This window comes from Ciconia boyciana, chromosome 2, assembly GCF_034638445.1.
Source record: "Ciconia boyciana chromosome 2, ASM3463844v1, whole genome shotgun sequence".
Lineage (NCBI taxonomy): Eukaryota > Metazoa > Chordata > Aves > Ciconiiformes > Ciconiidae > Ciconia > Ciconia boyciana.
This window is the reverse complement of record NC_132935.1, coordinates 166136290-166164269: the sequence shown is the minus strand read 5'-3', so window position 1 is coordinate 166164269 and position 27980 is coordinate 166136290. Positions and strand designations below refer to the sequence as shown.

Genomic DNA, 27980 nt, shown 5'->3' with positions numbered 1-27980 from the left:
CTGCAGTGAGTTCCTTCCAGCTGAGACAAGCTCAGGAGCAGAATCTCACACTTCCCATCCAGCTGCCAGCCAAATACACAAACAGATCCTCCCCACCCCTTCTCCCAGCATTGGCTGGACTTCATGGCTCATGTGCACATTGCACAGAGACCCTTATGGTCCTTAGGCAGTAACTCTATTAGGTGAGTCAAAAATGGAGCCTCCACCCCGTTGGCCGAGCTGTGCTGAACTTGTCTCAGCTGGAAGTCACTGTTTGCACATTTTACCATAGCTACTGAAATATGATTGATTCCAGGCTGAGGCATGACATGCAGGTTCCTAGCTCATATAAGCAAATTTGCCTAGTGAATTTGGATTGCCTCCCAGTTGCTGAATTACCCAAGATACATATTTTTTTTTCTTCACCTTTGTGATGTTGTATTCCAGGATCTGGGGTGCACCAGGAGCCAAGATCTCAGACACCCAACATTTGGGTCTGAAGTAATCCTTTTGCTCAGTATTGGCCTATCAATCCAATCTAACTGACCTAATGCCTCCTCTCACAGCCTGAGGTAGAGATTGTGTTAGGCACATGGCAGGAATTCTGCCATGCAACAGCATTCCCCAGATTCCTGGGTCATTAAACAACTCCAAGAAGCTCCAAGGTTATTATCAATTATGCTAGTATCTAGATTAGTCCCTGCTCTGTCACCTTATCAGTAACAGAGTCATAAAGTTGGCCTTTGTGATTCTTATCTCCTCACTTTGATCAAATCCCTGAACCTTGATTGTGCGCTAAGTTGATCTTGTCTGCACTGTATGGGTACCCAAGAGCAGTTAGCTGGCAGAAGCTATGCATGGGGCTCAGGGTGCAAAAAGATGACCAAGATCCTGCTTTATTTTATCCAAAGCCCTGGTAAAGCTCTGAAGCCAACTCTTGCCAAGAAATACTGCTTTCACTCAAAACAGATTGAAGTGATGCGCATACAATGAAGGGAACATGCAAAATGCCTTTCATTTACCATTCTTCAGGAGCTGAGCTCCTGGGTCAGATGGGGACAATCTGTTCTGGACTTGTTTCTCCTGGGACAGTGTATGTGACAGTTGTGGCCACCTGAATCCAGCCTTTTTCCCAAGGGACAGCTTGACCACATGATTCCTTACTTGTCTCTGTGAAAGAGAAGAAATAGCAGAAAAAGCAACCTGAAGACTGACATTCTCAAAAATTAGGGTGCTTGACTTGACTGCCTCAATGCTTTATTCTCATATAACCTTTAAAATAAATAGAAACAGAAGCTCCCAACTGGTTTTGAAGGGGAGCTGCTACAAGAAGACACTAAAAGTATGCAGGCCACATGCAACAGTGGTTGAGAAGGGTTAAAGTGAATAAGAGGACTCAAGACTCTTATCTGCGTTATATTTGTGTGACTGTCTTGAAGGTCAATGTCTGGTCAGGACTTTTGCCTTCAGCTCTGTGAGTACCAGGTCTTAGACAACCGTGGGCTGCTTCTTCTCTGGGTTCATCTGAGCTTCCTATCTACTCGTGCTTTGCAGGCCGAGTTTGGCCTGTTGGCCATCATTCAAGAAGATGCTGTAACAGAAAGAATAGGTGAAAACATGTCAGTTAAAATATCCATTGTGCAAAGACACAAACATTCTACCTTGGTACTCTCATTTCCTAACTCAGGCTACTGTATCATGCTTCTATTTGGGCTCCCCTTTAAGCCAGCTTCAACCAGCTGCAGAGGTAGAGGTTTCCTAGAGGTCTCTTTATTGGAGATGTCTACTCAGCAGTAGTCTTTGGACTACATGGATCAGGCTATGGATCAAGCCTTCCACCTAATGTAAGTGCATGACGTGCCCACTTTTGTCTATGACTTCTAAAGTATTCCTATAGATCTTTGCTGACTTAGTAACTGATATGAAGAAATAGTACCCTCAGTAAACAAATTTTGAATTAAATCTATAAATGGATGATTATGATTGGTAAAGTAGAGCTGAACATAGATTTATTGGAAGTTTTACCTTAAAGAGGTTTTGGTGGTTTGTTGTTTTGGGGGTTTTTTTTAAACATTTGAAGATTTTCATGCTTTTAAATTCTGAAAGTCTTAATTTAAAACACAACAGCAATTTCTTCAGGGTAGGGTCCAATGTTACAGCATCTAACACAGGAAAACCTGGGTCTTGTGTGGGATTACTCACTTTTATTGCATTAAATCTAATCCTTATGAAAACTTTGGTTCAGCCAAACACTTAACCACATGTTTAAGCACCTGGGACATCCTGTCCTTACATACTTGCTTATGTCTCATTGATCCATAGCTCGGCTAGGGCATTGGTAAATCAGGAACAAATGTAATTGACCTAGGAGTGAGAGAAGGAAATTTTCAGCTTCCCTCCATCTGCCCTATCTAGTAAAATGGGTTGAAATGTTGAAAACAAAAATCCACCAGTGATCAGACAAGGCTTTACTGGAACCGCAGAAAACAACCATGTTTGGTGTTGCTCCGAAGACTGCAAGGAGAAAACTTTATGGATGAGGTGGGGGGATTCCTACACAGAAATAGAAGTGAAGCCTCCCCCACCCAAAATAGTGTTCGTAGGCATTACAGTGACTTGGAAGTCAGGTTTGCATACTCTATCATACTTACTGTTAAACAGCTGGTTATAGGCAGAGACATGATGTGCATCTTTGCAGCCTTCTAGAAGAAAACACATTCAGTGATCCATCAGCTACCTTCTGTTCCTGTGTTCCTGTGATTGGCATGAGCCTCAGTTTACCACTGCAATATGGCTTATTTATTAATAATCCATCATCTAAGTGTAAAGACCTTTGTCTTTAATTCCTTAAATACATGACTGTTTTCATGAACGTGTATGGTAATATTATTCCCACTTCACAGATGGGAAATTGAGGCAAACCAAAATGCCTGATTTGCCTCAAGTCCACAGGGGATCTTTTTGTGCAATGAGGTATTGAACCCACAGTCTTCTACCCATGCCTTAATAACTATGCCATCTTCCCTCCTAATTAAAGTTAGTCACTGATATAATTGATCCATGTGCACGATGGAAGGATTATTATCTCAAATCTAATGTCAGCTCCATTAAGGACAGGTGCATAAATCACCTAATCTTTTGATGTTGAAGGTTCTCCATCTCAAACAAGAGGGCTGTGAGGTTTCGTTAGTCAGTGCTTGTGAAGTTCCTATCTGTGCTTAATCCAAAGTTGTGAGTCTGAAATTATCATTCTTAGAGTAAAACAAAAAACTGGGGAAAATCTGCTGCAGTTCTGATTGGCAGTGTTTGATGATTAAAAACATGATTCATCCAAAAACAACCCACGCCTTTCAGTCTGTTCCCAGAGCTCTGGCGCCAACCAAATTCTGGGTACCGAAGAGACATTTCTGTCCTGTCACAGCAAGCAGCATAGAAATTGCAGCAAGGCAATTCCTTTTCTTCTGCTAGCACAGGGTGTCTTTCACAATGACGACCCAAACTGAGTAGAGTATCACTTACAGGGAGAGTCTGGGGTGCAAAAGCCTTTCTTGAGCAGGATGCCGCAGGACAATGGAATGAAAGGGCCGCAACTGAGATGTTTCCAAACAGCGTTTTTAGTTTAGGACCTTTGCTGATAAGTGATTAGATGCTCTAAACAAAAAGGTGGTGCTAAAAGGATCAACAAGGAAAGTCAGTGCTGAGTGGGAGCAATTTACTGGTGAGAATCAACATCCTTATTCCTGTAAGGCTGAAGAAGGCTGGTAATTTCAAGGCATAAATCCCTTTAAGGCTTGCCACATCCTGGTTTCAGCCAACGCTGGGATGGGTTAAAAGCAGGAGGGGCAGCATTGTAAAGCCATGATCTTATCCAACTCTCATCCAACCAGCTATTTATATGGTTGTAGATATATTACATCCCATTGTCTAAGGCAGATCTTGGTACTCAGCCCTTTGACGGCTTGTGGTGAATGCTTCTCTGATCAGAGAATTTTATAGCACTTGGTGATAGGGGACTTTATGGCCTGAAGCCATGGACCATCTTGGGCCTGATCGTGTCAGATTCTTTACCTAAAACAATAACGAGGTTGAGTCACTACTCGGGTGGGAGGCCTTCAAGGAAATCTGAGTATGATTCTGTCTCTTCAGGACCATTATGACCATGATGTCTAAGAGCTACACCTGGTCACTTCTTCATTAGGTCTAATAACTTGTGTTTGAGCTACAGCATTTAGAAAGGTGTTCAAGGTGGCATTTTCTAAAATTCCTGTAGTTCTCATTCAGACCACTATTCTTAGACCTTGGAGGAACTTATTGGTGCATACTATGGCATCGGAGATCAAGAAAGTAATTAATAACTTGGGTCAAAACTCTAGCTCTCTCTGACTCACCAGAAAGAAGCTTTGGTAATATTCAAAGCATCTTCTGCATGTGACTGGCTTCAATCCTGTGTCCACTTTCTTCATTGTCTGTAAAGGGAGGAATGATGTAGCAGCTATGGACTGCAGATGGTATGAATCAGTCATTCCTCTCTCAAACTTAGATGTCTTTCTGCTTCCCTGCGGCCTTCTCGAGCTTTTCAGTACATCTGGATGTGGTATTTTGGTAGCGCCCTCACCAGTGCTGTATGCAAAGATTATACTCTCCTCCTCTGTCTTCGCTCTCCTAACCAGCCCTGTTGTGCTCAGCATTCACATCATGGGGTCAGTCTCCAAATCCCTGCATCTTCTTGGAGCCTCAATATGGCTTATGTCACTCCTGCAAGCCTGAGTTGGCACCTGGGGCATGAAGGTGGCTTTAGGTGGACACATCCTGATCCCTCACTTTGTGCTGCTGCCCTGTCCATATCCTTCACTCTCACTCCCCCAGTGCTTCAGTATCCTACAGACTTTTTCAATAATGATGTGATGGAGGGTTTTTTGGACCGTTGGTAAGAAAGTTAAATAGCACTGAGATGATCTCAGAGAGTTTCAGTTAGAAACAGCTCCATCTGATGATGATTGCCTAGCAGAATGATACTGGAGAGCTGTCAGTATCTATTTATTGTGTACTATGTTGATCCTATATATTACCACTTTGAATTCTTTATTCACTCTTTTTCTTTATATTCTGACAAGAATGCTATATCAACAGAATTACTTTTATCACCTGTGTTTAACAATCATCTCATTTAAAAATTGCATTAAATTAATTTTCCACATAACTTGGTTACTACCACTAATTATATTACAACTCTTTCATTCTCTATGGGTTCAGTTTTGTATCACCCATTTCCCTTTTGGGCCAGATAACAGATTTACAGTTATCCATTTGCTCTTTAACAACACAGTAGATTCCTAACCTATTTGGCATTCTCTTGTTTTCCATCATCACTTCGAGATTTATTACAAAAGTTAACAGCAGTTATCCAGAAATATCCTGGATTCCCTTCATTCTTTATCTCCTTGCTTATCTACATATGGTTAATATATTTTTAGGGACTATAAATGTATGTTTGTGTATGAGCGTGTGTAAATATCTCTGTATATTCGCTAACGATACATTAAAGAATAATTTATTGGTCATTCTCATGTTCTTAGCACTACTAGTCATGGATTATTCACTGATGGCTTGAGCTTCCCTCATCACTTATCTGCCTTACTTAGTCCTAATTTATATTCACTATGTTCACAATTTCCCACTCTTCTCACATTGTTTTTGAGTGCACGTAGAAATGGAGTGAGTCTGAGATTCATGGGCAGTGCTATGAGCTGATTGATGATTTTTAAACTGTCCCATGGGATTTCACCTACATTGTCTGTTTTTTTTAAGAGCAAAGGTGTTCACTTAGGGAATTACATTCACTTTACCTAAACTTTTCATGCCACTCCGCCTGGACAGACTTTTCTTTTACCCTGCCTGACCTAGACTGTAGTTCAGTGCTTATGTGTCACAGTCCAGGTAGAGGCATTAATTTCTTTTTCCTGTATACAGCCAGGAAATGTGTGCATTTTTTTACAATTTACCAAAACAAAAAGCTTTCAAAAAAATTTTAGAACCCTCCCAGCCCCTCTCAGTCAGTCTGTTGTCATTTCACATCCCACCTTTCAAGATCTTTCCAATTATTTATTAATTGCAATATATTAGCAGTTGCCAGTTCCAAGGAAGTCGAAAGGCTCCTTGTCCTAAGCACCGTATGTGCATATAGCGAGAGACAGTCCCTGCCCTGAAGCACTTCAAATCTAATCTAAGGAGACAGAAAAAAAGGTGGGTAAAATGAAGAATTATTAGTATGGCACGATGTTAGCAACTCCTTTACCCCAGATCCCTGGCAGCTTTCCAGCCCCCAAAAGGCACATTACTGCAGATATCTCTTCTCAAGGTAAGAGTAATGTAGGGGTTTTGTGGTGGAAAGCTCTCCACCCTGATTTTGCCACTGAGGAGGGTTTTTTCTGGGCATTTGACGTACTTGGAGCAGAGCTTTATCAGTGAAGAGGCAATGGCAGCAATCAGACCTGTGTGCAGCTGCTAAAGGCTCTCCCACTGCTATGTCAAAAAAATCCACATTTCTGCAGCTGGGAAATTCAAGGGAACATTCCCCTTCTCCCTGCCGAGATTTGACATGTGTGGACACAGACAAGGAGCATGGTTTGCTTAGGCAAGGCACCAGTGCTGACTCCTGCTATTCTGCTAACTGCTCTTCATTTTCTACTTACTGCTGCCTCTCATCCTACCTCATTCCTGGCCCCTTTTCTCTGTTTCGTTCACCCCTTCATGTCCTGCCTGAATGCAGACAATGAGCTTTCTACAGCAGGAATCAGCTCCTTGACATTTCTCCATGAAGCTCTTAACACAATGGGAGCCCTAATCTTAGACTCAAGTTCAAGGCATAATAGTAATAATTATTGTTATTATCATTATAATAACAATGATGGAAAGATTTAGAGAAAGCAGGAAAAAAAATGTTGCTAACAGCAAGGGAAGATTATCCTGATCCTGGAAAGAGGTGTGTATCAGCAACTTTTATTCACCAGATAGTCTTCCTCTTCCAGTGTGGGATGATACTAGAGTCTGGGAGCTCTGGTTGTGCTTCGTGATGCAGCATGTGCTAGGAGCTGTACGAATGGGTCGGTGAAGTTACAAAGAGGTTCAAGAAGCCGTTTTCCTAAACGCAGGTGCACAGAAAGATGGGGAATGGACTGCAGGCATCCATCCAGGTTCATCAGCAGACAGTGGCCCAGACCTCATGCAGAGAGAGGTCAATGTTTGGCCACTTATGCGGTATGTAGTACGGGGTTAACAGCCAACATGGGCATGTAGGGCTTTCTCCCTCTCTCTTATTTCTTCTGAGCACACCAGATAAATAGCTCGAGGTGAAGGCCTGCACATTCTTTATGAAGCAAAACGTGCTGTCGGTGTAAGGAGGCGAATCTGTGGCCCGGGGCACCATGTGCAATGTAATGTGTCTCAAGTCCCTTGCACGGGCTTGTTTGAAATATGTGTCAATAACACCAGCAGCAGCAGCAGCAGCTTGCTGCTCAGAAAGTAAAAGGAGGTTAGCATAGTGGGGAGCTGAGGGGAAAGCAGCATGGGGTGGAGGGGAGGCAGGTCCCCTGTCCTCCCCCACAAGCCTCCTTAAACAGTGCAAAACCTTCCCCTCCTCCCCACCACCATCTCCCTCTTCAGTTGATGAGATCACCCTTATTAAAGTGAATACCCAGCAGAAGCACTTCCAGGAGAGATCTGGCATATTTGCTTACAAACTCATTTTTCAGCAGAAGGAATAAATGATCTCTTGCAGGGGGTGGGTGAAGCTTCTAATTATTATTTCTAAGGAAGCAAACCAAAACTGGATTAAAAATTATGGGGGACAGACAGTCTTCCCCTTCTTGCTTCCTATTCTAGACAGGATTCAGGTCTCACTGATTTCAGTGGAGTCAAAATTAGCACCTGCAAGGCCCACGTCTGGAAAGCCATATTCCTTTTGCACAGGTCTCTGCACTGTGGTCTATGATCGCCACCGCTGCCACAAGTGATTGGCTTCAGCAGCACTAGCAGCTCTTACCAGCGAAGGTGGTTAGCCATGGGAGCACATCCCCAGGGGAACTCGTAGATTCCCCATCTCTGAATATCTTCGGATCAAGACTGGGTAACTTTCTGAAGAAGGTGATTCAGCTGAATAAAAGCTGCTGGGTTTGTTCCAGGTGAATCTAGTGTCTGAAATGCAATGGCTAGCGGTATGGAGGAGATGAGCTAATGGGTGGCCTGACTTGGAAAGTGTATACATTGGTGAATCAATAAGATTACAATGCTGTTAAAGAGAAACTCAAAAGAAATAAGCTAATTTTTTTCTTGAAGAATTTCAGAAGAATTCCTAGACTTTTGTGATTGCCTTTCACCAGTTCCCCAGCACCAGCTGAGGAAAGCTATGTCGCAAGGAGGCAAGGGAAGGGAACAGTCCTGAATCTTCAATTCAGAATTTCTTGTCTCAGTGAGAGTCTCCCTGTCCTGGTTTAGGCTACTTTGGGAATTGCTAGGTTTGGGTCTCTGTTCCTGTATTTGTTACACTCACCATGGAGGGAGTTCCTACCCCACTGCAACCACCCTTCTCTTCTCAGCAAGTCTCTCTGGAGCTCTTCCAGAACCAGGTCTTTGCTTGGCCAAAGAGTTTGGTAGAGGTGAATCCAAACCTCCTGTTTATCACCTGACCACATGATCCTGAGTTCAAGGTGGGATTCATCTCACTAAATGCCTACAAGTCTCAGTAATTCACACCTGAAGTATAACTCTTTTATAGCCAGTGGACTCCAACACATGACTTAACTTCATCTTGAAACAGATATCTAAACTAGGCCAAATTACTTGTGTCCTAACTGTGCCCTTTTCTTTCCATTGGGCACATGGGAAATGTAGGATGGCTAGCTTAGATCTATGCTGTAGTCTTCTACAGGGTGTTGAATACCACCCAGCTGAGTGGGCCACATCAAGGCACCCAGTTCTGCCGTAGATTTCCAGCGGTAACCAAGACACCAACATGGGGCTGGCAGCTACCACACAGGTCCTACAGAAGACGACCTGTGCCCTTTTGGTGTGGTACCAAGTAGGATCCTCAAGCGTAGCTGGAAGGGTTTGAGATGCCCATGTGCAGTCAACCAAACTGACCCTCCCATGTCTTGAAATAACTCCCCAGGTTTTGGAAATTTGCCCCACCTAGTTCTGAGCTTCTGACTTCCAAATATTATTAGTCAGTATTAGTAGGAAAAAAAAGATGTAAGAGAGAGTTCTTTGAGGGCACTCGATGTTTCTGGTCAATGCCTGGGTGCATTAGAGCAGAGAAATTTTACATGGTGCCTCCACGGACAGGGATGTGTCAATAGGTGTGTCTCTGCGTGGGTACACACAGAAAGGGAAGGGAACACAAGGCAGAAAACATCTGATGGTGGCATCAAGGGTAAACATGTTCTTGTGTTCATGATTTTGCTTTCATTGCCATTTTCAGCCTTGCAGTTAAGGAACAGACTCTTCCTTCCAAAGAAATCTTTCTCTTTGCCCTCCTAGTTGGTTATAAGTCGGCTAATGTCCCGTGCTTAGAAACCTTTAAAACACTGGCATCTTCATGCTGTCAAATTTCCAGGCGTTCCTGCTTTGTGTAAAATAGCTGATCCCTTCTCATTCCTGCTAAGCTCTGAACGTCAATAATAATTTGTGAAACTGAGTTCCATTAATTAATTAGTTGAGCATTGTACACAATAATTTATTGAAAATAGGAAAACCCAGAGTTGTGCAGGGTCTTCTAAGGTAGTAGTTGTAACATCTGTATACCACTGAATATGTTGTTCTTGTAAAAATCCTTGAAAACTGAACTTCCTTTTTCCAAGCAATATGGACAGTTGGAAGTTTCTTTATTTCTTAATCAAAAATCTTGCTAAAATTCTGAGTGATTTGTTCAGTTAAATATTTCTGACCAGTCAAAATATCTCCTTTAGATTTCTACTTTTCAATGTTCTAGTGCATGCAGGACTATAGTAAAAAATTATAATGCTAAAAGTTGTTCCAATGTGGAAAATAAGCTACTTGTACTGCAACAAAACATTTCATTTTTTAAAAGTAAAAAATAAAACCTTAACAGGTTAAACCCAACAGTGGCACAGGTTTAGTATTCTGTATACTACTTGTGCACCATGGAAAAAAATTGCAAAAACACACAAAAAGCTTTGGGGGGCTTAGGCTTTTGAGGATTTCAGCACAATCACATCCAGAGCTTAAGGTGTTGATTCAATACTAATAGAAAAGAAATGCAAGAGAATATTCCTGCAGACTTTCTGTCTCTGTCCCTGCTACGATAGGCACCAGTAGATATTTAGGGTCTATGAGCACAGGAAAGCCATGCATTCTGGTTCATTGCTCCTGCAGCTCTTCAGTGAGACAGAGCTGCTTCTGTTGCATGAATGAGAGCAGCTTTCTGGCAAGCCGCAAGATCCTGCTGCAGAGGGCTGTGTGGTCCCTGTGGCTACTCAGGCTCCTTAGATCTGAGCAAAGTCCACAGGTTCCACATGAGATCCATGGGTCGATTTGATTTTCTCCAGTGGACCTTCCTTCCCACAGCCTCGCATTGTCACTGTTCAGATCTCCTGTGAAACCTAGTTATTAACATTGCATAATCCCCCAGATACATCAGTGCATCAATTCTGCAGGTAACGAAGAGAAATCCAAGCTGGAAGGAATCCATCTGCTAAGCTGAGTGACCCTGCAGCTTTATTATTATTATTATGAAGAGGAGGGCTCGTCTCTGGTTTCTAAAGTAAACACAGGAGGTATCTTGGCAGAGGAACGTGCAGCAGAAAGCTGGGATTGCTTTCCCAAATTCTTGGCCGCTTCCCTCACTGCATGTCAAAGCTGGTATCTTTGCCTAATAGTGATCACCCCTCCGTGAGCTGATCACTATCTGGCAGCCTGTCTGCATTTCCCCAGCCACTTTCAGAAAGAAATCATTAAGGCTCCGATGCTGCACAGAGAGGTCTGCAGGTGCGGCTCCTGGCTGATGCCACCCTGTGAGAGTCCTTCCAGGGGAGGCTTCTTCTCCCGAGCACTGAGGGGTCATTTACACTCACCAACCAGGGAAAACGAGCCCATTGCTATGATTATTTGCTCTTCACCCAGCATCTTATTTCATCTTCCAAGTCAGAGATTTGGGTTAGTTTCTCCTGCTCCAAGGACAACTCCCTACCCACTTTCTTTCCTCCAAATCCTACCCCTCCTACACGCTTCCTCTCTCACCCGAGTTTCTTCCCCATTCATCAGCCTGACCACTGCCAGCCTTTTTTCAGCCAGGCACTGAGTCACCAATCGCACTGAGAAGTTACTAGGCTGGAGAACAGTTATGTTTTTCTGAGGAACATCAAGGCACCGCATCTGCTGAGTCACTTGGATAAGAAACTCTTCGAGCCATGCTCCTGGTGTGTGAACACCAAACTCCAGCAAGTTTAGGGAGAGGAGCCTGGAGAAGAAAGCTTGGTCCTTCTCTGCATTGTCTGGTGATACACACATGGTGCCATAATTCTTCAGCAGTGTTGCAGGAAATCAGACCAGGTCTGTTTCTTGATCACTCAAAAGACTGGAAGAGCTTTTCACCCAAATCACCTTTTTTCGACCAAGACATCTGGACACCCTTGGAGTGGGTGGCCTGTTACTTAAGAGTCCACAGAAGACAGCTAAGAAAAACAAGCTGGTTGTGAATAGATTCACATTACATATATAGAGCTTCCTATCTCAAAAACAGGTTATAAAACCTTGACTTAACATTACGTCATTGCCATAGATGTAGAAAGTTGAGAGGTTTTGCTTAGCAGCCCAAGAAAATTAAGCTGCCTTATGGCTGAAACATCCCTGCCTGTTCCATTCACAGCAGAATAAATTTGGGGCTGAAGGAGACCCAGTACATCCATTTCAGTAGACAGGAGGTATCTGCAAACAATGGAAAAAGTCAGTGCTGTAAAGCAAATTAAATCTTTCTCTTCTTTCTCTTCATGTTTTATTGCTGTTGTTATTCTTTCTGTTGTGAGAGATGATCTTTGAGAGAGAATTTTTCTCTCTCTCAAAGTGTATACAAATGCCAGGACATACACTGGCATTTTTCCTGTACCTTTGAGCGACTCATCAGTCTGTACCTCCTTAATTTTACTGAGATCTAGCTGAAACATGTCAAGGAGCCATGAGGATTTTTTCCCATGCAAAGTAGTTTCTTTGCAAAAAAAAAAAAAAAATCCAGTTGTTCTGTTGCAGCAGAAGTTGCTGTTTCATTGTAAAAAATAATTTTATAAGCAGCAAAAAAAGTCTGAGCTTTTGTCTCATGGCAGTCTTGCAAGACTTTGGCTCTAAATAAGAGCTGACTTCCCTTTGGATTGGGGTGTTCTTCATGGTGTTCCTCCATGTGGATTCTCTGTTGTCTAATAACAGGTCATCTTTTGCTGCAGCCCTTCCTAAACAGAGGGAAAGAGAAGTTAAAGAGGTCTCTGCTCTCTGCTGCTTTCCATTTTTTTATAAAAAGAAAAATATAGACCTGAAAAGCTTTAATGTATTTTTGGAGGAAAGTTTTTCTTCCCTGACCAGCTCTTATGTTCCTTTCCCATACATGTTTGGACCAAGATCCAAATAAATATTCTACTTAGTCCTAAGTCCATCCTGTGTACAGAAACAGTCCTCAAAGACGGTGTAAGATGCATTCATATCTATGTATGACTTTGGAAAAGTTGATTCAGTATTGATCAGCCCTGGAGCCTTTCAGAGGGATTGAATGAGATGAATCTTGTGACATTTCAGACCAAAGGAGGGGTGGATTCAGTGATGAATGGATGATATGAAAAGAAGCACAACCATAATTTATTGCAAAGCACTTAAATGGTATTTTGATGGATAGTGCAAGTAGATGAAAAGCCCTTTCGGGTTTGGGATCTTTTTCTTTTCTTTTCAGTTCTGTAGTTCAAAATGGAAGCATCTTTTTCACGGTTGGAAAATCAAGCATTTGATCAGAAATTCTTTCTCCACAGAAATCAAAATATTTCACTTAAAGTTTGAGGTTCTGAGTACTTTAGGATAAACATAAAAGATTTTTACACAAAGTCAAATTGTATGCAAAAAACACCCTCCATAAAACTGTATTTTTACAATGGTCAGAAAAATTAAATTTATTCTGAGTGCTTGGCAAATGTGGCAAACTAGATACTCAGAAGATTTCAAGGTGGAGGTTTATATATATAAATATATATATATATATATTTATGGGAAATAGATTCATGTAAAAAAAAAAAGTGCCCAGTCCTAACTGGCAGTTTCAGTAGAGCACGTAAAGTGGTGTAGGAGTTTGCTCTTCCTCACATGATGAGGGTTTGGACACAGTGACAATGAGAAATGGCAAAATTCCTGATGCAACTGGAGCTGTGCTCTAGTTCTAGAAAGGAAACAGTGCCTGAGATTGCTCAATCAAAACCTCTGATTTGGTATCAATAATTAAAAAAAGCACACACAAGTGTAACAGAAAGTTCCTTACTGACAGTCTTGGTGCAATAAAAGCCCTTAAACCCATGCTCAGTTTTAAATACGTGCTTAAGTCCCATTGATTACAGTGTTAACTTGAAGCACAGACTGAAGTGCTTTTCTAAATCAAGGCTTCCTGCATTTTCCTTAACAGTATTTTATGACCTGAACGAAAAGTGGCTGTAGGATTCATTAGAGGGAGAAGGGAAAAGAAAAAAAGAGAGAGAGAGAGTGCAAAAGGAAGGAAAAACAAAGAGGAGGAAACTTTATGGCTCCGTAAACAGCTGTAAGCAATGTCTCTGGTCGGGTCAGACCGGTCTGAGTTGACAAGGCAGTGTCTCCAATTATATAGCATGCTGTAGCCTGTAAAAATGAAATCAATTTGTTATTTTTCTGGGAGAACATTATAGCGTGAGTTCACACATTTGGTGAGCCTGATGACTCAGTGAAAGCCAAAGAAGGAACTCGCAGACGTGTGCGTGTGTGTGTGTGTGTGCACAACTGAGTGAGGGTATGTGTGTGTGTTTAGCATGACCAAATGCATAATCAAAATACATTCTTGGAGGAAAGGGCAAGAAATACAAGTAACTTGCTGTATCAGAACAGTGGACAGTGAAAATCATGTTGTCCTTGTAGGGTTACCTAAACACCACAATGACAGAGCTTTCCATCCATGGTTCTCATTTCAAAATTGGCTTCATCACTAAGGAGTTTCAGGATAAAATTCCCCCAAGCACTTAAGCACTTAAGCAATTTAGAAGTCCAAATCCAATCTTCACAAGGATCTGAGGTCTTTGAGCCCAGTCCTCCAAGGCATTTAGCACTGACATAGTCCAGAACAGACCTCAGTTCAGGGGGATGAGCATTAATGAGAGGTTTGAAACCACTATATGTAATTTATATTGCTGACCATTTGAAAAAGGTTCAAGCTGGGATGCTTTGGGGGTACGGGGGAACTAGGAGGATTAAGACTAGCCACACTGCTAATTATTATTGAAATTCATAGTAGGAGTCTAAATATCTTTAAATACTGTAGGCATTTTTCATTGCCTAGTATGTCGCCTTCTCTCTTCCCTCCATTCCCCTAATTTAATGCACCTGACCCAGCGAATTTGATCTATTTTCATCTAAAACTTGATTCCAATGCCCAAGGTATATAAGCATTATACTGGGTAGAAAGAGGCAGGTTCTCTCGCAGGCCAGCCAGTCATTGCATCGCAAACACATATATATACATACTTTCCATTTGTCATGAAACCCTGATAGGGGTTAGGCTGGGAGAAGTCAGAAGTAAGGCAGCAAAGGTGTTTACATGAAACTTTAAATTACTCTTCTTTCATTTGCAAGTAACTGTTGTTCCTCATCCCAGGTAAATTTATCCATCAGCAATATCATTAGATGAGTTCATCATAACCACGAGATTTACAGCTCTCATAAACTGCAGTGTAGGTGGCAGATTAAAATGTTAAGGGTTATACATCTCTAACACCCTGCACTGCAATCCTGGCAAATCTTATAAGATAAATGGAGCTGGATGGAGGCAGATCTCAGCAGGGAGACCTCCAGGGAGAAGCCCCAGATGTAGGATGTGCTATGAAAACAATATCAGGGTCACTGTGTCCTGGAGCCAGGCTTGAAAACATGGTTTGAGGGGCCATTATTCTGCTGGATGGGTTGTTTTTCAGATGACATGTATAACAGAGGAGTTAATTGCCTAGGGTAATTAAAGAGTTCCTGAGACTTTTTGCAAGGAACTGGGTTGTTGATACTCATATTCTCTCCTCTTCTATTCTGTTCTGTAGATCCTAAGGGAAGACAAAGTCAAAGAAACATCTCTTGCACTTAGAGTGGAAGGTGCTGAGTGTTGTGGTGTGCCTTAGTTCCTGTGGGAATTCACTGTCCTGGCCCAACCTCAACTCAGATAATTACACTCTGCTTTCTTAGCATCCACTCGAAGTTGCCATTGAGTATGTTATTTTCTAAATCCAGACCCAAACTACTATTGGTTGTTATAAATAAGCTGCCATGGTCTAGGTTAGAGATAGCTGCTGTCTGTCTCTCAGCAAAGGGTTTCCTTGGTGTCCTCTTACCAGCCCTCTGGGAATTTCTGAGATTCAGCAAAAAAAGGGTGAGATTCCTGGTCCCTACCTTTAGCTTGCTAAAAACAAGGTGTCTAGTTTATGCTCATCACTTTTCCACAGCCAGTGCCGCCTCCTAGGCATCTCCAGTGATTCAGCCCACCTATCTGAGGCACCTATCTTAGGATGGGCTGAATTGCCCTCTGGAGATGCTGATCTTGCTCCATGGACTCTAGTAGACAGCTAACTTGGCCGAGATGCCTAACTTTTAAATGGTCAAAGTCGGGTGAGATGAGTCCCACGCTTAGAGATCCTCTGATGAAAGGTGCTAGAGAAATACAATGCTGCATCATCATCACCATCATTATTATTAATGCAGGGCAAGGGTGAGGGAATTATTTGTGGGAGAAAAGTTACCTCCATGCCTGCGTGTTTGCAGGATCAGACCCAGACGCAAAATTATGTACATACTTTCTGGGCTAGAAGAGAAAAAGTATTTAAATATAGCTCTTGTGCTCTAAGATGGAAGAAGAGATATCTAACAAGAGGAAAGAACAGTTAATCCAGTAGGTTTCAATCTTTTTTTTTTCCAGACTGGAAGAAAAAAATTCTGGAAGGACAGACACCTGCACAGTGAATTTGATCTGTATAACAACAGGTTTAGATTTCTTAGTTCTTTTTGTGAACCTCTTAGGAATAGTCTGTCGATAGCCAGATGCTCAGTGACCAAAAGTTGAAGAACCCACTGCAATCAATGTTACAGACACTCATAATTTCTGAATTAAAATATGTCACTTCTGTAATTAGTGTTAGACTGCTTAGGCCTAGGTTTGATTATTACTGGGCAATACACAACCAAAAAAACCCCCTCAAACTGAAAAAATATTTTTTCATGATAATCAGTTACTTGATTCATGTCTTCTAGAGCTAAACCTATTGCTTTGCTGACCTGTGTTAAGGTGGTTTTCAAATTTTCAACTAAAACATTAATTAAAAATTTCATTATTGTCCACATTTTGTAATTGCTTGGGCTTGGGAGTTTTAATGTCATAGAAGAAAATCACTTCCATCCAGGAGGGACATTAGTTAGTAGAATGATTTCCTTATCCATTTAAAATGATGGGGTTTGACAAGTTCCATTTCTTTTCTTTCCATTCTAAAATTTCTCCAGGTTTTATTTAAATTTTCTTAGGAAAGCAGAAAAAGAATCACAACATATTCTAGAATATTGGTGTTTTTCTGTGAAAAAGAATGCCATTAAATGAATATAGATTTATTAATTTTTCTGCCTGTTCACCCACCTGGCCTCTGGGCTGGTGCTTCAAGTGTCTACAGAAAAGTTTCATGGTCACTGGGAACTGATGTATGCTATCAGAGTGTAAAAGACACAGTAGGCTCAACTACATCTCCTGTGCCTGGTCCCTAGCTCTGGGGTATCCTTCCCAGCTTCCAGTTGTCCATGTTAGCTGGGCACCATAGTTTTTCTGTCATGTATGCCAGCCCTGTGTGGTGAGGGTTTGTGGGAACTGAATCAAGGCTGACTTACAGATCCTATCCCATGAGCCTCTTGAACATTCAGGTGCTGGCCATTCATGGCAGCCTCCATTTTTTGGAAACTTTACAGCCTCCTAGTTGCTCACTTCTCCCCAAATGTGTTTTTAGGCAGCCTCAGATACATGAAGTTCATTCTGGTTGACCTTAGCAGCCCATGGGGGATTGTGGTTAGCACACCACAGAGGGCCTAACTGGGATGCTGTTGGATGGAGTAAGGGCTGCCCACTCATAACTTGCTAGCCGCTTCCCTGTGAGCCCTTCTGGCCTAGTACCGGGAGATGTGAGACAACCCTTGATGGCTTTTCCTTATAGCTTGACAGAACCTATGAAGCCTTCTTCAGCCACCTTCTTCATTTCAGTACTTTAGCGTCATAATACCAAGGGCACGTTGTGAGCATGCATCTTTTTAGATAGATAGCTCTGGACAAGTTGTCCCCTCCTTTATCGTGTGTCTGAGATTCATCTTCAAAGAGTTAGATGGGGTACTACAGAGAGGCAGCCAAAATGAGTGAGAAAGGAAAAGAGAGTGAGGTGAACCTCTGGAAATCTGAGCAGATTACGAGAAAGGATTTGGAGGAGGTGTGACATCTTGCTGTTAGGGGATCCTAATGCAAAGGGAGCAACGTGGAAGAAAACCTAGGGCATCTGCAAGCAAACATAAATCCCCTCTATTATAAGTAGATGAACATCCTTTGACTTAACTTCTTCAGCAGGACTGGCTGCCAACTTACATCTGTGTAAGACAAAAGGAGCAAAGTCACTGCTGTTGCTCAGTTCTCAATATTCAGTGGGGACTTAAGTGGTCTCTGGGTCTTATTCTGGGTCGTTAGACAAGTTACACTCTTGCTGTACAACATTAATAAATGCAGTTATTTTACCTGTGTCAGGGACCCCAGAAGGACGTCTGCTGAGGAAGCTCTCAGCAGCACTTGGAGCCAGCAAAAGGCCTCTCCAAGATGAATAGCAAAATAGAGCTCCTACAGAGTTCAAGAATAACAGAATTCAGGAAGAAGCAAGTAGGTGTACGCATCTCTACATGCTGCTACTGATGTGTCAAGGACTTTTGACAGCCATACTGAGAAGGTAGTGACCTTGAAAAGTCAGTAGAGTGGTGCTGTACAGCAAGGTCATCCAGAACTGAAGCCTTCTCTGTTTCTGAAAAAGCTATGAGCATATATTTCCTGCATATTTCTTCCTCATAAACTGGCTGGGGTGTCCATTCCAAGCGGGAGGGTACATGTAATTATTAAGAAGGTGGCCAGGTACTTATCTACAACGGCTCTGCTGAAGGAGCAGATAGATTGTGATAAGGGAAATGAAGAGCTCTCTAGGTGTGTTGGCAAAGAAAAATGCTCACTGGAGGCTGAATTAAACACTTCAGGGCATGCAAGGCTTAAAGATAAGCCGAGAACTTTGGCTGTGGACATGCAAAATAGTATTTTCATGGCTCCTCCTGAGCTAATGGGAAGAAAAGGCTAATTGGTTTGAAAAGAACAGCTCTTTGACCCTTTCCCTTGGTTCAAACTTGAGCAGTACCTGTTCTGGGGATGAGTGTGTTGGTAAACTTGTGTGCTTCATGAATTCTCCAGTGAAAAAGAAGAGGTTGGTGTCAATGCATCCAGGAAGTGCTGGTGCTTAAGAAATTTGAAGGTGATGCCTGGTTAGACCACAATAGATGACACGTGGCCCATTTCTCGACACCACATTTTCACAATTACCCACGTGCAGAAGACAGTTTAGAAGCAGATCGCAGAAGAGTGGAAAAATGCAAAAGACAGGTTTAATCATTGGAAACAGTGAGAAAAATGGATGATGGGAACTACTAGAGAGTTGAGTAACACTGAAATGAGATTCTGATCTTTATAGACTTTCCCAATCTTTTCTAAAGGTTTTGGTTGTTGGGTTGTGGTTGGTTTTGGGGGGGGAGGGGAAGGTTGGAAGGTTCATAAGGTTCATACCTCATGATCGATAAAAATGATAGGAAGCTGAAAGGACTTGGTTCTCCTAAAGATAAATTGACTTCAGAGAGAGGGAGAAAGTGTTTACACCTGGAAGCTGGAAGCAAAGTAGAGACCAAAAGAGGGTGCTCTGATGGATGTTATCACACTCCAGAGTCTGCAAGTGAGCTGGGAAGAGGATTTTGCTTAGCTATGTTTAACAGCAGAGGCACTGTTCATGGAGAGATGTTTTGGGATTCCAGCCTGTATCTTCAGCTGAAAGTCAAGTGACTACACACTCCTCCATGAAATGCCAAATTTGCATTACACTGTCTCAGTGCCTGATGACGCCTTGAGAACAAGACTCTTGCTGGAGATTGTCTTTTGCAGATTAAACTTTCCAGACTGTAACATAGATCAAAGCAAGGTGTGACTGTTTCCCTAATGTATTGAGAAGGGAGCAGTGTGAAAAGCAATTAAAAGTATTTCTACATGTTTTTATTTTTTTTTAATCTTAGATGATCTTCCCAGCAACGGAAATGAATAGTTGAGGGCACCAACCTATAAACTCCTCTTCCTATGACTGGTATTTTCACTCTACCACTGTAGTAAACACCAAAAAACATAGAAACAGGCATGAGTTTGGCTGTTGACATAATTAAAGTTTATGAGACTGGAATCCTAAAACTTCATCCAGGTCCTATTGAAATAGCTCAAGAAAGTCCTCCTGGCTTCACAACATGATGGATGGAACCTACAGCAGGTTGATTCTATCTCAGTGGGTATTTTATCTTCGGTGGAAAGTGGATGGGGCACTTTTGAAAGCTTTGGGAAGGATGCTGGTGACTCTAGTTGATGTGGGAAGAAACTCTACAGATGTTTCCAACAAAGTTGACTTTAGACACTGGAAAGTGTCCACATCCTGGACTCCCTGTATAGTCAGTGGGTGAACTATTCTCTGAAGGATGAGTCAGAGCAACTAAGTTAGTGCTCTTCTCTGGAGGCTTCGATGAAGCCATCTATCTCTCCCCATTGTTTACAGAGATAGCACGATCTAGCCCCCAAGCCTAAAGTTGGCATCTGTGAACACCTCCTAACTCCCAGTCCTCTGGGGGTTGAATGGGCTGAGATTTGGAGATGTGGCACCCTAAGACTCTGCCACAGAGGCAACACACTCAACAAGTCCTCTGAAGCCTGAAACAGTGTTTTAGAAGGTGTATTTAGTCCAGAAACTGTGATCCAGTGTTTTGTATACAACTTAACAATGAAACAAAAATATACACAGTGCAGTCAAAGTGAAATCACCTTTTGGCTTGGCATAGGTTCCATTGCACAGGTGCTTTTCTGCCACTAGTTGTTCCCTGAATTAATGTAAAGCTCAAGAAAACCCACATCAAGCCACTTAAATAGGGAAAACAAGTTAACTGGGTCCTTTCCTTGGTCTTCTGTGGGTTTCTGCAGGCTCCTGCAGGAACTTGCCTCCTTCCTACAGCTGAGCTCTTTGCATGGGCTTCAAGACAGCACTTAGCTTTCTTGGGTGGGACTTTTTCAAGGAACTTAGCCATCCCAAATGTTAGGTATCATGGTATGATTCATTTGGAGACTTTTACAGTGCAGACATATCCCACTCAACCAGTCACCCAGGCTGTCTTGATAGTCTAGCCAATACAGTCAATGGAGGCAAGGCCATGATTCACCTCATCCCAAAGCAGACTTCTAAAATGGGCAGATGAATCGTGCCCTAGAAGTGCCTGTTTTTCTCCACTGACTGATTACAAAAGCAGGCTGGGGTGAGTAGATCAGCTGGAGAGGTCCATGTTGCAGACATCGGAAGGCAGGTGAAATGAACACAGTTCCTGCTCAATGTGAGCTGCCTGCCTCCCTCTTTTAAAGCAATGGAAAGAGGGAGGCACTTCTAGGGGGCAGTTCATACTACTTATCCTCCCTCCCTGGGGTAGGATGAATTGCCCTCTAATATTAAGTGAGATTAATCTTCTCCCAAAAGTGCAACTGAAGTGGAAAGAGGCACATAAGTTTAGGAAATCAGCTGAAAACTCTTTGCTTTCCCAAGCACCTTCTACCTTGCCCATCTAAATTTCATTTACTGGGCAATGTCTTGGAGGGCACATTCTTGGCTGAGCTGATTATCTTGCTTCTAGACTCCTACCTAGAGTCATTTGGGATCCAGAAATGGATGTCCCTGTGTCTCACTTGCCTGGAAAGGACTGATTTGTAAAGCCTAGCCTATGCACACTTAGTAAAGCCACTGAGTTCAGCCTAAAATCTCCTGGTACCTGACCATCTGAATGTCCATCTCCTTTTCACTTCCATCCCCTCTTAACCAGGTACCCACTAGGAAGGGAGATAATTGACTGCAAGTACCCTTCTCCCATAAAAAGGGCAGATGTTTTAAAACAATTTTTATCCTAGCCTAGAGAAGTGCTGAAGTCAAGCTAATTTTCTTCTGGACTTCAGCAATGATAGAATTCATGTGCTTTTTTTTAGTCAGAGCAGAAGAGAGTGAAGGCATATTCCCTGATTGCCCTGTTGATAATTCAAAGACACCAGGCTGTTCCCAAATGAAAACCACAGAGCAAAAATGAATGTAAACAGAAATACACAGTGCCCAGGCAGGTTTCTGTTTGTCATTAATTCTGAGCAGAAAAGTCAATCAAGAGATTTAATTAGAAGAAAAGGAAATTATACTCTAAAAATCCCTTCAGTTTTAGTAATCAAGGTTATTATTAGAAGCACCAGTAAAAACACTTTAAAAATCTATATAATTAGCTACATATCTGCTGATCTCTCTGCATAGCTGACTTGTTTGTCTCTAAGGCTTCAACCAACATGATGGTTCATGGCCACTCCTTTCAACAGACTTCCATTTGGCTGAGCACAGAATTTGCACTCAAGTTTTGTTGTTTTTTTTTTCTAACTTCACTCTCCTCACTTTAACCAAAACAATTTCCAAATTGATGGTCAAAGGAGGCTCTCCATATCATTGTGACAGTACAGCAAAGCTGGCATTGTTTTGTGAAAATACAGCCCTACTTTTGAAAATTCCCAAATTGAAACTGGTGTGAAAGTAAAGTGAAAATGTACTATACTAATATCCAGAAGGACACTGGTAGCCATTTTAATAATTCAGTTTTAAAACACTTCAACCTGATTAGAAAGCCCCAGTATAAAGCTTTGCAAAGCATATGCCTGGATTAAGCAGTTGTAGAAATTGCTAAAGTATCTTTTCTAGACCATACTTTCAGGGATGTTACCAACCATGGCTCCCAGCTTGCATGCACCTATGCGTGAATGTTTCTAGTAACATGAGTGAGTACCATTGTTCACACGGGGGAATAGCGTTGACATTGGATCCATATTAAGCCATAGGAGAGTTTTTCCCCAGGTTGTTTCTACTTCAGCAGGGCTATATTTCCATCCCGTTTCCTCTACAGCACAGGAAATTTAACTGCTTATGAAAGCATCGTGGAGTAGTGAGGTTATGTAGCACTCCTGCAGCATTTAGCTCAGAGTTGAGGTTTTTTCAAGTTCTCAAGGTCCAAACTGCTTTAGTCTTTAGGGTCAGTTTCAGTGCACAGAAGTTACCTGGTAAGGTTCAAATATATAGGGCACGCTGCTGAATTGTATGATGGTTGTCAATTTTTGGTGTTCCCCTTCCAGAGACTTGGAGCATGGTTTCTTCCACTGTTGGTGTTATTACTTTGTGTAGCTCTGAAAGTGCTTTTGACTCTCTAATCCCTGGGCTTCCTCAGCTGCCAAAGTTTCCTATAAAACCTACCTGTTCTTGTACAGGTGTACTTGGCTTTCAAGGAAATAAATATGGTTTTGACCCTCTGGTTGCAAAGGAAACTAGCTGCATGAGCTGAGCATCTTTGGGAAGAAGCATCACAATGATGGATTAAGGCTTTGAGATGATGAAGAAAAGGGAAGAAAGATATTAAAGGCAGAGTTGCTTGCCTTGTTGGACCTGTAGGGAACTTCAGGAGAGAGATGATGTTGTTTTGGGGAGGAACGACAGTGGAAAGGATGTTTTCTGGAGAGGGGAATGAAAAGGGACTGAAGATGTTGATTTTCTGCCCCATTCTTGTGAACCAAGTACAAAGGTGAAAGCCAGCATGACAGCATCTCTTTTTCCTTGGTTTTTTTTTCCCCAGGTCCTTGGCAATTGGTCACCAGTATTCCTCCCTGGGGACTCAGCCCATCCTCTGCGGGAGCATCCCAGGACTGGTACCCAAGCAGCTACGCTTCTGTCGGAACTATGTGGAGATCATGCCCAGCGTAGCAGAAGGGGTGAAGATTGGGATCCAGGAGTGCCAACACCAATTTCGAGGGAGAAGGTGGAACTGCACGACTGTCAATGACAGCTTAGCCATCTTTGGGCCCGTGCTAGATAAAGGTGAGTGCAGTGCTACGGGTTTAGCAACAGCAACATGCATGGTGGAGTAGCAGCAGAGATCTTGAGAAACCTTTGGTGAACTCATTTGCTTGTGATAAAGTGCCATGTAAAATGGGCTGCTGGAGACAGGACTTGAGCTTGATAATGGAGACATGTGACACAGGCAGGGAAAAATTTCTTGGCCTGGGACCTCATCCAAGCAGCTCAAACCTAACCCAGAAGGTCTTTTGCAGAGACAAGAAGGTAATTAAGCCTTGTCATAGGGATAGCAAGTAAATCTGTGCCTCCCCAACGCAAAGAGCATGGTTACCCACCGCCTGCATTGTGCAGCCAATATCCAGTCACAGGTAACCACTATTTCTACCTCAAACCTCTACTGGGATTGTATAGGTGACCCATTCTGGGAACTGGGAAGTAACCCATTCGGCAGTGCACAGAGAGTGGGGTCATCTCTGACCCTACTTGGAGCAGGAGGTTGGACCAGAGACCTCCCAGGGTACCTTTCAACATGAATTATCCTACGATCCTAAGCCCCTTGGAAGGAACACAAAGGATTATTGTGTTTTCAGTGGTCAAGTGGGACGTCTGGCTCCTTTTCTGACCCCATGGCATTTCATGCCACATTTTCAGCTCTCTCGATGGTTGCAGAGGGGAAATGATGGGCTATTGGGGATAGTTCCTAGGGGCTGGACTTATCAGATACTATCAATTTTGATACCGTAATGGGATACAATGAAGATCAAAGGCCTGAGGAAATTGCCATCAGTTAATGGTTCTGCTTTCACTGGTTATGAACATAACAAATTAAGACAGCGTGATAATTCAGGCAACTAATTCTGACACAGCACCCATTGATGTAAGTGGGAGCTCTTAGAAATGTTTTGCACTAAGTTGTTGAATGTAGTGGGATTCAAGCACTTGGCTAACTCTGACTATCTGGTCTTTTCCCCTATAAGTTGGCAGGAGCCTATTTTAGCCCATAAGAACTGTTTTATCCTTCTTTGCCCTTGTAGCATGCCTTTTAAAGTCCAGCCTGCTCCTACTGGTCTCGGTAAGTCTGGGTCAAGCTCTGCCTTTCCCTTTAGCACAAAGGGGTTCATCCAAGAGGCAGACTCACTTTGCATTTGATTCCTGCCCAGATGGTAAGTCCAGGTGCCCTGTGCAGAGCTGTGCAAGAATATGGCTGCTTTCTCTTAGGAGAGCACCAGCAGAAGAGGCTTGGAAATTCTCTTTTCTTTCTTTCTTTCTTTTTTGGTTTTGCAAAAGAGAAACAGTTACAGGTTCTTGACAGTCTGAGAGTTGGAATTACTTTGTCTGGAATAGCAGAGTAGCACCATTTGAACTCGTATGAGGAGAGGAGGGAGCATCTGGGATAGTTTCAGGGAACCTCCTGAGTTGGTGTATGTAGCTGATCTACAGCCACCTTGGGGTGCGTTCTTCCAGTGCTTGCCATCTGGAGCTAGGGGGTTTGTTTGTTTTTCCCCTACTGCATTACTCAGAAGAGACTTTGGCATTTCCTCTTGCATGAATTTTGAAAAATAGGGCAGCCAAGAGAGAGCAAAACCTTGATTTGTATCATGGTAGGGCCTCCACCAGCCAGAACAGGTGTTTTACATACACCCAGCAGGAGAAGGGGTGGTTTCAGCTGGTGGGGTTACCCCATTAGAGCTGGGGAGCTGAAGCACCGTATCAATGCTGGTGTCACTATTCAGGTTTAGCGGTGAGAGATCACACCAAAATAATTACACCTGTAAGATCTGCAGCGTGGTGCACTTAAGCCCATATCAAAGTGTCATACCACAATGTTTTGCATGCAATTAAGACACCCGTTCTGGGTACATCACTCCTGGGTGACTATAGCAGTTGAATTAGGCCAGCACAGAGAAACTGAATATTTTTCCCATAGGCACAATCCCGGCGTGATTTGCCCAAGAGCATTCACTGGGCACAGGCAGTAAGTGAACCAGATAACCCAATGCCTTTGCCTCGTCACAAGGCTGGACGTCCTTAAGGACACATGGAGCACCTTGCGCTCCCAGACGCTCTCAAATTAGACACTCCACATCTCCTGTAGCAATTATACCCTGTGCACGAGGAAAGTGATCCTCACCTCCTTGCTGACTGAAGGAGCCCTGATCCCACAAGCTGCCAAATGCTCTTATCTCACAACGGTGTCGACACGAAGGGTCTGTCCCTGCTTGAGACTGCAGGCTTTCGGTAGCCAGGCTCAGGGAGGGAAAGAAGGCTGGGACGATTTCATAACTGAAGAATGTTGTTCCTTGAGGGAGAATCAAACCACCCTTCAGTTTTGCTTCACCTACAGCAGGAGGGGGGATAAAAAAACAGCTCAGTCACATTCTTGTGCGGCAGATCCCCCAGGGTAGGAACATATTTGAGCTCCTACCCAGAAAGAGAGAAGGAGAAAAGGAGAGAAAGAAAGAAAGAAAGGAAAACTCTACTTTGCAGCTTAAATTTTAAGTCACCCAAGATTTAACTGCAGGTTCTCATCTGAGTCAATAGGGACCCCATCCTCCTTCAGAACAAACCAGCGCAGTCACTAAAGCAAGTCCCTTTTGCCTTACACGACTATCTGCAATTTCTTCATTGAAAAGGACAAATTTTAATGCCTTCAGGAAATACTTTCTAGGCCCAGATCTCTCTGAGGCTGCCTCACTGTCTGGGCTGCCCTTGCTGCTTTGGTATCTCATTGCTAATTCAGGGCTAGGCTTGAGCTGTGATTCAGCAGTGCCAAACTGTCACCAGACTCTGGTCCCATTAAGAGCCATATTCTGATATCTCATCTAAAAGTGGACTCTTTTTCCCCATCAGCCTGTTTATGGAAAGAAATCCCACATGTTTTACCTACAACTATATTTATGTATGTTTTTTTTACATTTCCATAGCCAGGCCTAATGAGTCATGTATTGAACAGCAATGGTATTCATGAGCCCAGCTACAAGGGAATGGTGATGTTCAGGGAATCCAGACCTGCTCCTGTTTGGGGGCAATACTTGACAGGCTTGGCCCTATGTCCCTCTAGCTCTTCATATGTCACTCAGGACACGTGAAGAGCAGAAGTCCCCCATCCCATCCAGCTATTCAGTTACTCAGTTTTGCCTGTCCTTGGCTGTGGAATAAATGTTCCTTATTCAAAAGGAACAGAGTCGCCTTCCTCACTGTGCTGTGCTCCCTGCATGGGGAATGATTCAGGCATTAGCAGGAAATGAAATTGCTACTGGGCTGTTAGAAGAGGGTTTTTCTCCTCCTTTGTGGTCTTGGGAGCATATGAGCAGCTGTGCAGCTCCATGGAGAAACATTCAGATAGGTGCCACTGTTGGGTCTTTCTTGCAAAGGGCTAGGAAATAGGTGGCTCAGGTACCCTAAACTATTGGGAATGCAAAGAACAGGATGCGTATATAGGAAAAGAAATGAGCCTGATCTCTTTCCCTCTACCTAAACCTACCTATCTGTTTATCAGTCATATATAAGAGGCTACAGTTAATTTCTAGTTTCCCAGAAGTTCAAATCTCAACTACCGGACAGTGGAAAGAACCCCTCACTTTAATTTTTCTAACAGCGTAATTTGTAGAGGAAAAAATTTGTTCTCATTTGTTTCTTTGGGACTGATACGGTTACTTCACCTGTATTGTGTGAAGCAGTGGAGCAGAATGTGGCCATAGCCACATGACCTTAAGTGGTCACCTCAGCCACAGCTCATGCCCAGCTGCTTACCTGAGAGGTTTGGCACTTTGTAAGGCAGTTGCCATATCTTTCAGTTTCCCAAGGACAAGGGAAGATTTTTGAGTTGCCTTTAAAAATATACAGGATAAAACTTTGGAGGATGTAGTAGACGGACGTGCCATCAGTGTCAACAGAAAATGAACCTAACAGGCATTTTCCATCTCAAATTTAAGTGGCATTTACTGGGAATTGTGTCTTTTGCCCTGTTTTTAACATTTACAGACTGAAGACCTGTTCATGTTTAAGTTTTGGTGCATTTTCTAGACTCTCAACACCATGCAAGCTCTCTGAAACTCCTCTGGGCAGAAATATGAACCGATCTCAAGAGAAGTAATAGAATAAAAGCTTATCATGGCCCTGCCTCTTTAAAGGACCTCAGCACATGATTAAGTCAAAATAAAAGTTTCCTCCCTCTCCTCCCCCCATTCTATAAAAGTAAATTACCTCGAACTATTTAAGCCCCCAGTTCGTTTAAATTTAAAAAGGGAGCCCTTGTCTATCCATTTCTTTCACTCACTCCCACCTCCTTCTGCTAAAGACTGGCTGGGGCTTTAAACCTGCCAGCTGGACTGAGAAATGGTTAATAGTTATTGTGGAGGAGCAGCTTTTAATGAACTATTGAAGAATGATACATTGATGGAGTAATGGGAATTTAAGTCGCTCTGTAATGAAACAGGTTCTCAGCGCGGACCCATTGTGGTGTAAATACGGCACGTCTCTCCTACTGTTTGGTCAGGACTAAATAGCAGAGGCCAGAGGGGGGTCAGC

The 27980-nt window shown here is 42.8% G+C and overlaps 1 protein-coding gene across 1 annotated transcript in view; it reads left to right on the top strand.

The window, feature by feature from the left end:
• Nucleotides 1-27980, top strand: part of WNT3A (Wnt family member 3A) — an 87700-nt gene that overhangs the window by 27476 nt on the left and 32244 nt on the right. Inside the window, exon 2 of the mRNA XM_072851567.1 lies at nt 23230-23471. Coding sequence (XP_072707668.1) covers nt 23230-23471 — 242 coding nt within the window. The remainder of the gene's footprint in view (nt 1-23229; nt 23472-27980) is intronic.